Source organism: Manis javanica, chromosome 15 (assembly GCF_040802235.1).
Source record: "Manis javanica isolate MJ-LG chromosome 15, MJ_LKY, whole genome shotgun sequence".
Taxonomy (NCBI): domain Eukaryota; kingdom Metazoa; phylum Chordata; class Mammalia; order Pholidota; family Manidae; genus Manis; species Manis javanica.
Window position 1 is genome coordinate 63,469,426 of NC_133170.1, and position 16,209 is coordinate 63,485,634.

Genomic DNA, 16,209 nt, shown 5'->3' on the forward strand with positions numbered 1-16,209 from the left:
TATGTGTGGATTCATTCTACAGCAAGGAATGATGGTTCTCTTAATATAACTGACGGTCATGTTACAGGGCGTGGGGATTTGGGATTTTTTTTTCTTCTGTTTACAATTTTTACAATGAGCATTCATCCTCTTTCCAGAAAAAAAGCCCACACGGGTTTCCACGGAGCAGGGCGCAGTGGTGTTAGCTGAGGGAGGCAACACCTTGCCGAGCAGCCAGGTGCCCCGAGTCAGGTGCTGTGCTGAGCGCTGGGTGGGGCTGCAGGAGGAGCCCTCATTTCTCACACCTGGGAAGTGGGGAGTCCCAGGTGAGCAGAGGGGAGTGGAAACCCTCAGCTCACTAGGGAGAAGCCTGGGCCACCGCCTTCTGGGGGAGGGGAGCGCAGGGCAGTGTGGGCACAAGCTGGTCTGTGGGCGCCATCTAGTGGGAACCCCGGGGACTATCGCCCTTGACGCCCTCAGAAAATAAATTCATTCAGTGGGGAAGCGCCATCTTGACAGTTTGCAAAAGTGAACTTAAAATTTAAGGAAAGGTGTGCTGACTGGGCAGTAGCTGTGCAGGTAAAGGGTGCACTGCAGCATGTCCTCGCTTTCCTCTCGGACGCAGCGGGCTGCCGGCTGGTGTGCACTGGGAGAGCAGAGCCTGTAACAATTATTTACAAGTGCATCTATTCCGAACGGTCACAACCAGGTCAGCCTGTCGCAAAGTGGCTTCCATTTCCCACCATTACGAGTGTTCCCTTTAAGAGCACTGGCATCGGAGGAACAGAAACCGTGGGTGCTTAGCACACCCGTGTTACGTGACAAGCACTGTATGTTTCCTACCTTGCTCTCTTTGTCCTCCCCAGACCTTCATGAGGTTATTTCTACATCACCCTTTTTACAGATTGGGTGACTGAGGCTCCAGAGGCAGGTGGTGTCAGGTCACAAAGCTTCAATAAACACAGGAGTAGGATGTAAGCCAAAGGATTGGGCCCCCACTTTCCCCCAGCTGCAGACAAGGGGTTGTTCATGTATCCTCAGCACAGGGGCAGAAAATATTTTGTGGGCAAGGGCTCAGGTCTGGCCTGTCTAAGCAGAACCTGAGGATTAAAGGAGATGGAGGTGCAATTTGGGAGCAAGTTGAGGTCTCTCAAAGCTCATAAGCACTTCCGTATTTAGGTAGCCACAAAGTAATACCTAAAGAGTAAAGGTGATTTTTTTTTCCAAAAAATTTTTTTCACTCAGCCTCCTGATGATGTTAACACTTTAAGGGTGTGTAAAACAGGAGAAAACACAACCTTTCACACGATGGCTCTCAATTGTGTCATTCAGGGCTTATCACCCAACAAAATGGAACAATTCCAAGCAGAAGTATTTTATGGATGGACCACATGGCACAAGTTTCGTGAGATAGGTCATAAGTATTAATGGTATTGTCAGAGCCTTAAAAATTTGTCAAGTCTCACTCCTGATGCCACAGAAACTCAGAATCCTTTTGCTTTGCTTCTCTGCCTGATAGCCACCAGTTTCTTTCATGAACTTGGTTAGCTAGGTCTGTTTTTCCCTTTCATCAGCAGAAATTATCCATCAGTAAAGGTTTCCCTGAATAGGCACAGTTCAACTGAATCAAACATCTTAATGGATTTTTCCCTTTTTCTTTTCTACTTAGCTGACATTAGCCTGCATTCTGACATATATCCATTTGTAGTCTTTTATTGTGCACGAGAGAATGGCATCACCTCAAAGCCCTGTTAAGTGGTCATTGTACTAACAGTTTTGCTGAATGTGTTCACTGACGTGCTCCGTTATTAGCTGTGGGGAGTTGAGTCACTGCCCACTCTGTGGAAACTTCACACAGCAGCATTTACAAAGTGCACGGCTTTAATATCACCCAACAAAGATGGTTATTGCTGATCATTTGCACAGTGTATTCAGCAGGTAATTTGCGGTACTGAGGAAAGGAAACAGTTTCAATATGGCTATTAGGCAGGAAGCTAGACATCAGCAGGAGGAGAGGTTGGCTGACCCCATGGTGAATGGAATGAACCACATCACTGGCCCAGCAGCCTGGATGCCCCAAATAACTTTGCTGATTAAAATCCACCGCCCCACCCACCAGCTGTACACTGCCTGTGCTTTTCTCCCTCAGTGCTGTCTAGGTTTTCTGGCTTCTCTGGGGAGGCCAATTTTGTGTGTGTTGTGCACACTACATTTCTGTCATATTTCAGGGCTGATCTTTATTTAGGGAGGCTCTCTTAGGGGAGTGCTGAATTGCATATGGTTTTTTAATTATCCATTGCTGGAGCTGGTGAAGTTGACTGTTGGCAGTGTGTTATGGTACATCTCTTGGTTCACTGTGAATATTGGCTCTGAAGTGACAGCAAGTTACTGTAGCTGTTTAATAAAGGGAAAGCAAAGTAGGTAATCGTTCTTTTTAACTTATTTAATTTTTAGTCAGTTCCTTTGGTTGTCTCCAAATCCCATAAACTGCTGAAAGTTAGCCTTTCTGGGAGATTCTGCCTTCTGCCCTTAGAATTAAGTGGCTTCCATACACTTACTTTATTTTTTAAGTTTACACTTTTAATTTTGAGATAATTACAGACTTGTGGGAAGTTGCAAAAATTGGACAAGAACCTCATGTATGCTCCACCCAATGGTGACATCGTATGTGGCTGAAGTACAATGTCCAAAGCAAGAATTGGCAAGGGTATATTACTGTTAATTCCCCTACAGACCTTAGCCAGTTATCAACATTTTTAACCTGCATGCATTTGTGTGTGTGTGTGTGTGTTTTGTGGGCCTATACAATTTAATTGCATATATAGATTTGGTAATCAATAGTAAATTAGATGCATAATTTTGCCATCATGGCAAAGGTTCTGTCTGCTGCCACCAGCCACACAACCTTCTGCCCATTTCCCCCAGCAACCACTAATCTATATCCCATTTCTGTTATTGTGTCATTTCAAGAATATAATATCAATTGAACCTTAGAGTATGTAACCTTCTTAGATTCATATTTATTTATCACTAAGCACAATGACCTTCACGTCCATCCAGGAAGTTCTGTGCATGCAGTCGCTCCTTGGAACAGCTGAGAGGTATTCCACTGTATGGAAGTACCAGCATATATTCAACCATTCACCTGCTGAAGGACACCTGGGTTGTTTCCAGGATTTTGCCAGTACAAATAAAGCTACCATAGTCATTGACATTCAGGCTTTCGCATGAACGTGAGTTTGCATTTCTCTGCGAGAAATGTCAAAGAGGAGGATGATTATCAGGTTGCATGGTGAGTGAATGTTTGATTTTGTAAGAAACTTTCAAACTGCCTTCCGCAATAGCAATACCATTTGCCCTTTCCACCAGCAACCTAAGAGAGGTCCACTTTATCAGCATCTGCATTGGCGTTTGGCGGTGTCACTACCTTTAATCGTCACCATTTGAGTAGGTTGCCTCATTGTATTGCATTGTGGTTTCGATTTCCTGAATGGCTAATGAAGTTGACCATTTTTTCATGTGCTTATTTGTCATCCATACTTCCTCCTTTGCAAAATGTCTATGTGTTTTGCCTATTTTCTAATGGGATTCATTGTTGTTGGTGGTGGTTTTTGTTGAGTTTTGTGAGTTCTTTAATATAAGGCCCCCTGTCCCAGAATGTGCTACTTGGCTGATTTGTTGTCCCTTTGTGCCTTAAAGGCCAGATTTTACAGGGGCTTCTCCCAACCACCCTGGCTGTCTAGTCTCATTCACTGTGACTGTCTCTCGTAGATCACACTGCTGTCTCATGCTTATCTGTTCACGGTTGAATTTCTCACAGAGTCACAAGCTCTTTGTTTATTCATCTCACCAAGTGTTACCCCAGCACCTAGCATGGTGCTTGCTATACAGTCAGTGCCCATTGAAGGAGTAAATGGGACAGTATCCACTCCATATCCAACCTGAGTGATAAAGCCTCCCACAGATCACCCTAGGGTATCTGGGTATGGATCCACACACTTTAGACCCAAAACGCAAGGTTACCCCAGTGCAGAATATATCTGGGTGTTTCCTGGGTGTGGCAAAGGGAATTGAGTGTGTGACACTGCCAAGCACTCAAAAGACAAAGAAAGGCCAAGGCAAAGGCCTGACACACTCAGAAAATACCCAGCCGCCATTTAGATCCAGATCATTGTTTACTTTCAGAAGCAGAGAAAGAAAGGCAGCCCAAAGTGTCAACTCTTCCTGGCCCTTGTTCGGAACACAGGAAAGGATAGCACTGAGACAAGAAGTAGGATGGCTGCCGACGGGGACACAGCACTGCTGAAAACCCAAGTCCGGACCACAGCATATGGTTTTGCACCCAGCCTCTCTCCTCTAAGGGAGATTAGGCGGGCAGCTCATGCCCTGTCTGAGCCGGGATGGGGGTGAGAAATCCCTTCACGAGCGCCTTTCAGAGACATGGTTGGGTGTGGGAGCCAGGCCCAGAGCAGCTCCTCCTGAGCCTCCTGCCCTCGTGTGTTCTGGGAGGGTCACAAGGTGTCCTCAGAAGAGCCACAGCACAAGAGCTCTAGCCTTTTCCTCTGGGGCTTGTGTGCACAGGCACAGAATCGGCCGTGTGCCACGGAGGACCCTCTCCTCTACAGGCTCTCTCAGGGGGTTCTCATCCCTGGGATCCCCCAGCACTGTCCCTTTTATATTTGGGAGCCTCCTCCATGACCTGTTTGCAGACGTGGCCCTGAACCTGGTTGTGACTGGAGCTTCAGCCAGGCTCAGAGGACAAATCTGGTCACCTCCAGGCCAGAAACAGCAGCACAAGGGCTGTTATGTGCTCTGGGACCCCTGCAGGCTCAGGTGGGCAGTTCCCACGAGGCTCTCCCAGTCCACTTGCATCTTAAAGTTTGCCAAACCCCAAGCTACCGGGAACGCTTAGAGTGAAGCTGACTGAGCAGGGGCCACGCACTCACCATTAGAGCCACTGCCCCCACCACAGGCCCCTGACACCTCTCAATGAGGCTTCCCCACTCCATGTAGCGGGTGGTCCTGAGATGAGCACAGACTGTGACAGTGAGGAGCAGGCACCCTGGGACGCAGTTCAGCAGCACTCACAGAGGAAAGGGGCTCACACGGTAGACCCACAATAGCTTCCGAGGAGGCGTCATGGAAGCAGGCAGATAAAGCATAATTTAAGTGCTTTTCCTTCGTTTAAAGAACTCCATCAGGTGTGTGGAAAATAGCAGATTATAAAGCGCTTCACGTTTCTTTGAATATTAAGCGCACCCAAAGGAGACTTCCTTGTGACACTCTGCTGGAGTCCAGGTCTCTCACCATTGCGAGAGGGACGATGCCCACAAAGGACGTCTAGCTGACGAAGATCTCAGCGATGACCAGCTCACCCATGGAGTCCTCTGCCGGGTATCCCGCCTGCCAGGTGATCTGCTGGGCCCCAGCCAGGCCGCTGCTGTTGTCAACTCCGAAGTCCACTTGCAAGATCTCATAGACGGAGTCATTTGCTCTGGAAAACAAACACATGTTCAAGTGCGATTTACAACCTGGAACTCAGCACAGTGTCCAGACGCAGTGAGTTGTCCCATTCCTCTTTGCCAACCAAAAGGACAGCCGACCCCACAAAGCACAGGCAGTGTCCATGGCCACTTCCGAAGGTACCTCTCACAGGCCCACACCTGGGGACAGGAGGACGGTCCCCAGGGCTCCACAGGAGGCAGGCTGCTCCTCCCTGAGTGGGCAGCTCAGACAGACAGCATTTCATCTCCACGACACCACACAGCTCTCCAGCCCCAGGGCCCCCACCAAGCACCACACCAGAGAGTGGCCCCCACCATCATCCAGGGTCACCATCCTCCAACCTCAAGGCACAGCTGCATTCTGGCCTTGTCTGCTTCTGCTCTCAGTGTGGCTGTGACCCAGGGGCTCACACTCTGGGCTTTAGTACTTGGGGAGAACAGTGGTGACTTTATGGGCCTGAGGGATCATGATGAGACCAGGAGTGGAGAGGGCATTGTGAACTTCATGGTTTACATAGTTCACATGAACTATGACCTACATGATGAGATGCTATGGCAGAGTCTGCATGCCGTCAGCTGAAATGGGATCAGATGTAGGAAAGAGCCCCACCTGCCTCAATGCATGGAATGGCAGCAGGGTGTGTATGTAGAGGAGCAGAACAAAGGTGAATAGGGTACATATTAACAAAAAGATAAGTATCATTCTCAATATTTTATGTACAGGAGCCATTGATGTGGATGGTAAATGTAGGCTGCCTATTGTATAGTTCCTTGGAGAGTCATCTGAATTGCTGTGTGCATGGATAGCTTGCTCTTTTTCATTGCTGAGTAGTATTCCATAACATGGATGTACCACTGCTTATTTAACCATTCACATATTGAAGGACACTTGAGTTGTTTCCAGTGTTTGCTTATTACAAATAAAGCTGCTGTTGTTTTCAGTTTTTGCTTAATACAAATAAAGTTGCTCTGAGTATTCAGACACAGGATTTTTGTGTGCCCATACGTTTGCTTCTCCGTGCAATAAATGACCAAGAGGGCCAAGCTGGGGAATAGAGTGCTTGTATTACTTTTTAAAACTGCACAAGTAGAACAAAGGGAAAAAAATTCCAAGTACAAAGCATACATAAAAGCAAGATATTATTCCAATAAGTTGTTTGATCTAGTTATAGATCCCAAGATTATATATGCAAATGAAGGTAATTACCTAATTTCATTTTTAAAGGAAAGGGTTGAGAGGATTTATATCAAAGAAAAGATACTTCCCCAAACCCACAAACACCATAGATAGAGCAAACTTTTCTCAACTCATGAAAAGACATTTCAATACATTTCCACAGAGGGGAAAACCCTTTACATGAACCCTGCCCTTCCCCATCTGGCTCCATTCCATGGTGCCCAACTATCTTCTCTTTTGTTGTCATTAAGGCTCCAAAGAAAATAAACGAAATAAAGACAACCATTAGTAACAGGTTATAGATATTTTTCTCAAAGTTTCAGTGGTACATTTAGCTTCAATGGCATGTACTCAAAATGGAAGATGTGACCACCTTAACAATAAATATGCTTTAATTGCAAATGTTTAATTATAAGTTGTTTCCATTTCAATTTAAGATAACTTCACTTTCTATCTTTAGAAATAACTGTTACCAAGATGATAGAGTGGAAAACACCCATGGCCATGGTTGTTACCTGTTCCCTAAAATTCTCTGTAAGCAGGACTCCTGTAGGGATCCCAGAACTACTGCTAAGAGTCTTTCAGGGACCAACAGGTAGTCACAGAGACCTGATCAGTGGTCCCACCCATCCTCAGAGAAAGAGGACCCTTCAATCCCTCCCTGTACCAAAGAGAGACAGTTCACAGCCAAAGCAGCCTCATGAATGCTTCCTTCACAGACCTGAACCTGGAAACCCCTTCTCCCCACCACAGCTGGGCAACTGTGGGCTTCCCTTTAATGCAAGACACAGTCCCCCATTGCACACCTGGGTCCCCTGCCATGCACAGGCAAAGTAATAAGTGACAGAAGCCACTCTTCACCTTGAAGAAGCAAAACAATAGAGCATCACCCAGGGTGGACACAGCTCTCTGAAATGCTCAGAGACTCCTGGCTCTCAATGTGACCTCTTAGCAGGGAAGGTCCCTCATGATTTGAGGTGCTAGTCAGCATGAAAGAGAAACATGATTAAAAATGAGAACCTGAATGCTTCCCCAGATAAGGAGAATCTGGAGCACCATGTTTATCACTTGGCCTTTACCCACAATTAGGAAAACTGTAAAACAGAAAGTCAACAATCATGTTCAGGGGCACGCCACCCTCTACAAAACCATTCTCATTTCTAACACCAACTGCAGATTCAGAAGGCTCCCCTTGGATTCAACAATTTGCTTGATGGACTCAGAGAATTCACTGATGCCCTTCTACTTACAGTTATGATTTATAAAAGGGAACAGAACCCAAAATCAGGAGGGAGAGAGGTGCAGGACAGGGCAGGGAGGCTTCCAAACAAGCCAGTGGTCCTGCCTTGCAGAAATCTGTTACTTGCATATTCACCATGTAGGAATATTCTCTTTTGCAGAAATCTGCTACTTGCATATCCATCACATAGGAATATTCTCTGTCATGCGCTTTCTGGTTTATCTTGAAACTTTGTCTATCTTTCCCCCACTTGTGATACAAACGTGGATAACAAAAATACTAATTCAGTCAACACAGGCATGTTCTCAGGTGCCAGACAACATGGCAAACATTTTATACCAATAGACCATTTACTCTCCACCACAGCCCTACTGGTAGCATGATGTACTGATCTAACTCCAAAGACCTGTGAATGTGACCTGATTTGGAAAAGACTGGTGTAACCAAGTGAAGGATCTTGAGATGCACTCTTCCTGGATTGCCCAGGTGGGCCCTAAATCCAATAGCCAGTGTCCTTGTAAGAAGAAGAAGACACAGAGATGTGGGCAATGCCGTGCAGAGAAAGAAGCAGAGACTGGAGGCATGTTACCATAGCCAAGGAATGCCAAGAGCCACAGAAGCTGGCAGAGGCAGGCAAGACTGCCCAGTAGGACTGATTGCTTCCGAGGCCTCTCTCCTTGGCTCCTTCGTATCTTCACGTGGTCTTCCCTCTGGATGCTTCTGGGCCCTTTTTTATTCTTTTTAAGATCCCAGTCGTATGAGATCAGGGCCCATCCACAGGACCTCATTTTACCTTACATTGCCCCTTTTAAGTCCATGTCTCCACATACAAACATGGTTTGAGGTCCTGTGGGTTTGCACTTCAACACACGAATTTGGGAAGGCACAAATCAGCCCAAAACAGTTAACTTTGCAGTAGTTCATATGTTTAAATGGTTCAGGAGACCTGGCATGCTCTTGAAAGCAATGACTTTTCTCTGCTTTGCACTTTTTATTCCCTCTGTTAACTGGAAAATAGCAATTTGCTGTAATGAGTCACTCAGAGTCAAAGTATCACCAAATCCATCACCACTGTTTTTGTTTTCTGCAAATGATTAAATATTACTTTCTTTCTGTTTATAGCATAACCTAAGTGACAGCTGATCCATCAGCTTATGTGCTGATGCTAAACTACAGCATTTTGCCTTCATTATTTCCTACGTACATCATTCTTTTAAAAAGATGAATAACTTAATTCTGCCTCTTGACAGCAGGGAAATTAAATGGTGAGCCATAAAGATGAGTGTTGCTCTGGAAAACAAAAACACTGACTGCAGATCCATAAAACCAAGCCAGAATTATGTCGCCCCAAATAAGATATACAAAGACAAGCTTCCAGAAAATCCTCTCATATCAGAAAGAGACGAAACCTTTAAACCTTAAACACAACTTGCCAATTGGTAAAACCCTTTTGGGGAGTGATTTATATAACAAGTTAAAGATACACACACCCAAGGACACAGGGATTTGAGTGCTGTGTAGACTCCAAATGTCTGGCATCACATTTTTTTTACTGCAATGCACATTATTAAGATTTTTTTATGGCAACTCAGAACACACATGTGAGCGCACACACGTTTGTATTCACGTCAATGGACAGTATTAGTTTACAGTGTTGTCTCAGGACTAGATTAACTGTCCTTAATGCCAACAGACAGCCCACAGAAATCTGGACTGTCTGGCATCCCAAAAATTTCCCACAGATGCATTTCATCAGTGACATTGCATTGACTGGACTGACCGGGGCGAGGAAGCCAGTACACCAGAGCCTTGGAAGGGCACACGTCTTGGCTCCAGTTTCTCTGGTAGACTGGTCCCAGGGAAAAGAACGAGATTTGCCGTCATTCTGGATCTGTCCACTGACTATGCTCGGTCCATGTGCTTGCCTTGTTTGTTCTAAAGCATTTGGCATCCAGATGCCCTCAGGGCTGTCGAGTAACCAGGAATGATGGCGACCCATGAAAAAGCCAGGCTTCCTCTCTGAGCACTGGGCTGAGCCAGGGCTGGGTGGGCGCAGGGCCACTGAGCCCTGTGGGCAAGGAGCGTGGACCCTGAGGGTTCGCCCGGAGCTTGTTCGGGATGGGGCGGCAGCTGGAGCCCCAGCCGCTGCCTGCCAGGTGTCCGACTTCCCGTAAATTCCTTTCACCTGTAACATCCCAGGAAGGGGTCACAGCCCAGACTCCCCCAGGGCCAGACCGCGACGAGGATGACCACCGGAACGAGGCCCTGAGAGAGGGCAGCGCAGGGAAGGCCAGAGAGAAGGCGCTGGGTCTCCCAGCCCCGCTGCGCAGCAACCGCCACCGCGGGGACAAGGCTCTGGGGACGGCAAGATTTTTCACTTGTTTGCGTGTTTTCTTTAATAAATAGTACGAGCATACTAAAGAAAATAAATCAAGCATCACAGGGGCATGAATTTAAAAAGACAACTAATTTTTCTCCTATTCGTACATCCCAGACCTTTCCAGAGGATACTGTTAATAGTTTCTGGTATATATCCCCTAGTGTTTCCCGTTTAAAAATGCGGCTATAGATCTTTCCATCTTAAGCCTCATGAAACTTTTAACCGCACACATCTCAGGCTCCCGAGACAGGCAGGGTGTTACGTGTGCTGACCTCCCGCCCCGCTGGGACGCGGGACGGAGGAAGGACCCGCCTCCGCCTGGCTCCGAGGGTAACTGGGCGGAATTCCCCAGGGCTGCGACGCAGAGCGCTAAGGAAGGGGGTGCCACAACCGAGCTGCTCAGCGGAGGAGCGGATTCCTCCGGGGGTGGCGCGTCCGCCCTTCCCCAAGCACCGCCGCCTGGAAGCAGGGCAGGGTGCTGCGTCCTGCGCCTCTGGCGCGCGTCACCCAACCCGGGGCCGAGGAAAGGAGCCAAGGGGCGGCTCCGGGCGTGGAAAGGTGTAGGAGGTGGGGAGGAGAAGCCGGAGGGGTTGAGCCTGTGCCGGAACGCGGCCAAGGACGGAGCTCAGGTGGGCCGGGAGGGTCTGTGCTGGGGGAGGGGCCGGAGGCGGGGCGGTCCGAGGCGCCCAGGCAGAAGGCGCTGGGAGTTGTGGTCCCGGGGAGGCGGAAGGGAGCGGAGCCCAGGCTGCAAGACCCGCAGGAACTCGGCGTGGACATCGGAGACGTAGCCGGGTGGGTTGACTCCGCTGCTGGGTTCTCCCCGGGGCGCGGGTTAGCCGGCGAGGGCCGCACGCTGCCGGGATCGCACGCGGGGTTGCGAGGGCGCGGTCCGGGGCACGTGTAAGGCCGGAGAGGGCGTCAGTCTTCCTGGCGCTCGGGAAGTTCCCTGGATCTCTGGGTGCTTCCGGGCGGGGATTCCTCAAACCGAAGCTCGTCGGAGAGATCTGGCAAGAGAGCTGGTCGCCCCGGAAGCGCCTTTTGCCTGGATGGGCGGATCCTGTGGGAGTGGCAGGGCGTGTGGAGCAAGTTTGACAGGTCCCGCGCACCCAAGGTGCGGCCCCACAGTTGATGGGGCGTGGCTGAGGGAACGCTTCTGCAGATTGTCCCGCAACTTGCTACCTCTGGGTCTGTCAAACTGCGGTACCGGGGACTGGAGTATCCGCCCCAGTGCGGGGTCCCTACCCAGTCCCCTGCTCCATCACCACGAGAGGATGGAAGGTGGAGTGAATCCCTGCGCTACCGTCCTTACTATTGTGGGTCACCTAAAATCGTCCCTCCGCTCCAACTGTGGGGCTGGAGGTCAAGAACTGGCTACCCAGTGTTTTGCGCCCCCTTCTCTCCAACCATAGGGTCCCAAGAGACGATCTTGGTCCGCGGAGGAAGGCAACCTCACAGAGCTCGTCTCTTGCCAGAAATCTGGAGCCTCCCTGACGGACACCCGAGCTTAATTTCAAAGCATTTGGGGCTCCTGGTGGAGATCGTGGAGCTCAGTGGACTGGTGTCTGGGGGAGGTGGGCACGAGTCACTTGAACAGAACTGGGTTACCCCCTCTTCACAGCGGGAACGCACAGCCCCGGGCCAGAGGGATTTAAATGGGCACGGTGGGCACCTAGCCCAGCGCCTGGAGCGTCCCAGAGAAAACCACCTAGTGTTGGGATTACTGCTGTTTTTATTCTGCGCGGGTGGGCTCCGGGCGGCTGCGCTGACTCGGCGGCACCCGGCCGGCGGCGGGAGGATGGAACGCAGGGCTCAGCTTCCCTCCCGGTCCCGCAGCCGTCGGCATAGGGAGCCCCTCCCCTCAAGACGCAGGCGGCAACCCGGGGTCTCAGGGTTTCGGGTCAAGGGTAGACAAACGGAGAACGCCGCCCCTGTCGAGCGCAAGCGTCTGCAGTTGGGCGCAGTGCGCGGGGTCCAGGTGGTTAAACCCCCTTGCCTGGCGCGCTGCGTCTGCTACAGGCGCCCCTTCGCTGGGGCCGCACGATGGGCGGACCCAATAGCACGTCCTGAGAATCACCTCCCTCTCTCCCAGGAGCCCTTCTGACTAAAACTGGCCTGTAAACGCACTGGAAGGGGCGTTGTTATGTGAAATTTAAGAGTTGGCATTGCTTTCCCAAAGGCGTTACGCTCACCAGGGACTCCCTGGACATGGGCTTTCTTTGAAGCTGCAGGTTCCCAGGCAGCCTATAACCCCAGTTTCTTAGAGACGCTTTCCTACTGTCTTAAAATAGGGGAGGAAGCCTTAAATGGACAGTCTCCCCTTTCCAGCTCGGCGGGTGGCACCCGAGAGATGCTCCCCTGCAGGAGGCCTTCCCTCCGCTGTGAGTGAGCAGTCTTCCCTGAGGTGCGCTCCTGGTCATCCTGATGGCTGGTAGCCCTGTGTAGACCGCTCAAGGTTCTTGGTCTCCTCTATTTAATGGCTCATCCTCAGAGCAAGTTTTCACCCCTTGAAGCTCTCTGTTGGGGTGTAAGAGGTGATTCCTCCAGGCAGGGAGCCCATCTTGCCCCCAATTCCTCTGTACTCAGGTTTGGGTGGGCCCTACCTCTGCAGTCCCACAGCTAAGTAGCCTCAGTGGGGCAGTGATTCGATTCGCTGGCCGGTTTATCCAATCATGGGGAAGAGGTGTGAGAAAGCATACTCAGGGTGTGACAGGAGAAAACAGAAGCCCATTTGAGTATACCACGAATTACATTAAAGCTAATAAATCCTTAAACTCATTTGTAACTTGCCAACTTTCCACAGAGGTAATTATCTCTGGATCTTGTGGAATAATTTGTTGGCAGTTCCCCGAAGGAATGTAACATTTCAAACCAAATGGAGTTCAGAATGTACACTGCTCATTAGTCAACTGCTTGTTGACCTAACTCAGTTTCCAAGGCTCCTATTAATAATTCTGCCTTTGTTTTTTTCTTCCTTTCCACTTTACTGATAGAAGGCCAATGGATCACCATCAACAGAGACTTTCCTCATCACAACCCCTATCTACCCAGGAGCCTTCATGTAAGAAGTACAGAAACCTGCTTTTCCCTAGATCAAGAGTCAGAGAACTACTGCTGTGGGCCAAATCTGGCCCATTGTCTGTTTTAGAAATAAAGTTTTATTGGGACACAGACACACATTTTCATTTAGTATCTTCAATGGCTGCTTTCCCACTCCAGCAGCAGAGCTGTGTAGCTGTGACAGAGTCTTAAAGGTTCCCCTTTTTTTCTTCTTCAACCCTTAAAATATTTGAGTTCTACAATGCTAAGCACAAAGAAGGTACCCATGAGTACTTATTTAAGGAAAGAATTAGTGGGAGAGTGAGAGCATGAGGGATTGATCTGAACTTTCTTTTCTAGTGGAATTGTACAGTGAGGGCTATGTTCTTGCTGACTCCAACAAATCTTCTCTGGGACTGTTTTCTGCCTGCTTTAGAAGAGCTTTTTCAATAAGTAAAAAGTGACTGAAGTCAAGTGGTCACAACTTTCTAAGTAGGTAGCAGTTGGTCAAGATGTTTAGGAACTTAGGCAATTCCAAATTCAACATTTTCATTCTCAAACTGAACACTCCATGCCCCTACTGAGAAAGGATCTCATTATGTGACTTTGTTGTGCCATGGGGCTTTGGGAAGCCTATGCACCTAATAAACATTCCCTAAGCCTCAGTTGCAAATTCATGGAGAGGGTGTGAGATCTGTGTATTATTTAGGATGATATCAGCCATAGTTAGTGGAATACCACCCCCAAGGGGCTGAAATGGGTTTGTTATATTTCATAACAGGAAGTTCAGAGGCTGTTGGTTCCACAGTTTATTCATCTGGTGGCACACAAGTGTCATCCAAATGATTCTGTCTTTCCACTCCATGATACCCAGTGTACTGCCTATCATTCCCCAGCTTGTTTTCTAACAATCACAAGGTAGCTGCAACCCCTCCAAACATCACAAACTCACCCAGAAATATCCAGAGGCAAGAAGGGGGATGTTTTCCCACTTGTATACATCTTTTCCAGGGGGAAAAAGCTTTCCACAAACCATGCCATTAGTTTAATCTTCAGATCCTACTGATCTGTAGTAGGTCCTGGATTCAGAAGCATTTGGTAAAGTATTTGACATTTTTTGGATTCATAGTGGGGAGCAATTCATAGTTACCAAGGATGAAGTATAAGAGAATGGCTGCCGGATAGGTAGCCAATAGTCTCCTCTCTCTCTAAATGTTGTATCTGTTTGATTCTTTGTTTTGTGCAGAGGTCCTGTGTATCTGTGTCTCCTCTAGAAGACTTCTTGGTTGGTGGGGTATTAATCAGGTGAGCTCTGTCCAGTTGGTACTGTTACATTCTGTGCTAATGAAGCCCAAGCCAGAAAGGGGCTTAAGTTCTTCCTGCATATGGAGAATTCAGGGGTGGACTGATACCAGGGATGTCTGGGCCCAGGTGCTCCAGCGGTATCCTTAGTAACCTGTTTCCTTGCCTTTCCTCTGGGTTGGCATTATCTCCAGCAAGATCTTCCCTGCTCGTGCAGGTTGGCGACCAGCAGCTCCCAGTGTCCATCCTGTGGGCTCAGTCACTCCAGGAAGAAAGTCAGCACAAGTACTGGGGTTGCTTGTTCCTGACTCTGCTGGTTTAACTTGGATCATGGACCCATCCAGAACTGATGAATGTCACCAGCCCTGGAAGTGGGAGGTGGAGGGACCCCACTCAAACGACATGTGCTTCAAGTGTGGGAGAGGGTTCTGGGAGAATGGTGCCGGTTGGCCAGATGTAAGAGGTGGCCAGGCTGTCACGTAGTCTTACTGATCTGGATATTGTGCCTGAAGAGTCCAAATGGGAGTTTCCATCTCTATGCCTTCAGAAAATACTGTCTGGCTACATACTAGTAATTTCTGTGGATTTTGCACAGGACACATATTTTCTGAAACTACTTGATCAAGTGGTAATGTTTTCAAACTCAAAGAACAATGCAGATGGTGTTTATCACTTTTGTGAGAATAAATTTTGCTTTCTTTTTAGAAGAAAGCAGAAAGATTGAGTGAGAAAAGTAATTATATAACCAGAGTTCCATAATTAGAAGTTCTCACACTTCAGGCCTCCTTCTCTGCTCTGTTTCTTCCCTCTTGCCATTTGTCCTTGCTAACAATGCTAGAAATGCAGAAATGTTTGCTCTAGGATGACAATGTATGCCTATCTAGTAATATCCCTGTAAAATCCATTCCTTCTTGTTGAGCTATGCTTTCAAATGAGATGTTAAATTCAGGCTCATGGGATGTGTTTGATGGCTAACAAAGTGAATATATGAATATATTCCCCAAAAAAAATACATCCTGCAGAAGCTGGAATCTCTGAATTGTGACAACCTTGGGTGGAATCACTTTAATAGAATATAACATACAAACAGTCTGAACTACTGTGATAAGAATTTTAAAAGCCATTAAGAACCAATGCACTGTGTTAGGAAGGCAGAAAAAGTCTTAATTTAAAATATTTTAATGAACACCTATTATGAGGAAATGTAAGTAAATGAAAATGAAAACTACACAATTATAAAGAAGGACAGAGGAAAAAGAAGCAAGGGTGGAAGTGTTCTAGCAGCCAAGGGAAATGCAAGTCAGCTAACAGACTCCTCTGTGTGAAACTAGATCCTGCAGATCGCTTGGCCAGGGGGCTGTTCCTTACATGAACGGGGTTGTGACTGTTTCCAGTACATTGTGTACTTCAATGTACCTAGGAATGAAATTACTGGGTCAAGGTGCATATGCATCATCAGCTGACCCATAGACACACAGACCTGCAGTCTAAAGAGCTTCTCTAGCGGATGTGAAGACCACTGAGCCTGATACTAGATGCTCTTATTGATGCCACCTGTTTTGGGGGTGCAGGTAGCTTGCTGACACACCCA

The 16,209-nt window shown here is 48.1% G+C and overlaps 1 protein-coding gene across 1 annotated transcript; it reads right to left on the minus strand.

The window, feature by feature from the left end:
* Positions 1-3,156: 3,156 nt before the first annotated feature.
* LOC140846474 (transmembrane protein 132B-like) lies at positions 3,157-9,797 on the minus strand. Its single transcript, XM_073222868.1, has 2 exons — positions 9,681-9,797; positions 3,157-5,473 (listed from the first exon to the last, which is right to left on the minus strand). Exons 1-2 carry the CDS (start codon positions 9,782-9,784, stop codon positions 5,320-5,322), a joined length of 258 nt encoding a protein of 85 aa, XP_073078969.1. The 5' UTR covers positions 9,785-9,797; the 3' UTR covers positions 3,157-5,319.
* Positions 9,798-16,209: the final 6,412 nt, after the last annotated feature.

Coding starts and splice junctions, on each gene's coding strand:
- LOC140846474 (XM_073222868.1), bottom strand. CDS start 9,784: ATGACGGCAAATCTCGTTCTTTTCCCTGGGACCAGTCTACCAGAGAAA. Junction 5,474..9,680: donor GTACTGGCTTCCTCGCCCCG/GTCAGTCCAGTC, acceptor TTTGTTTTCCAG/AGCAAATGACTCCGTCTATG.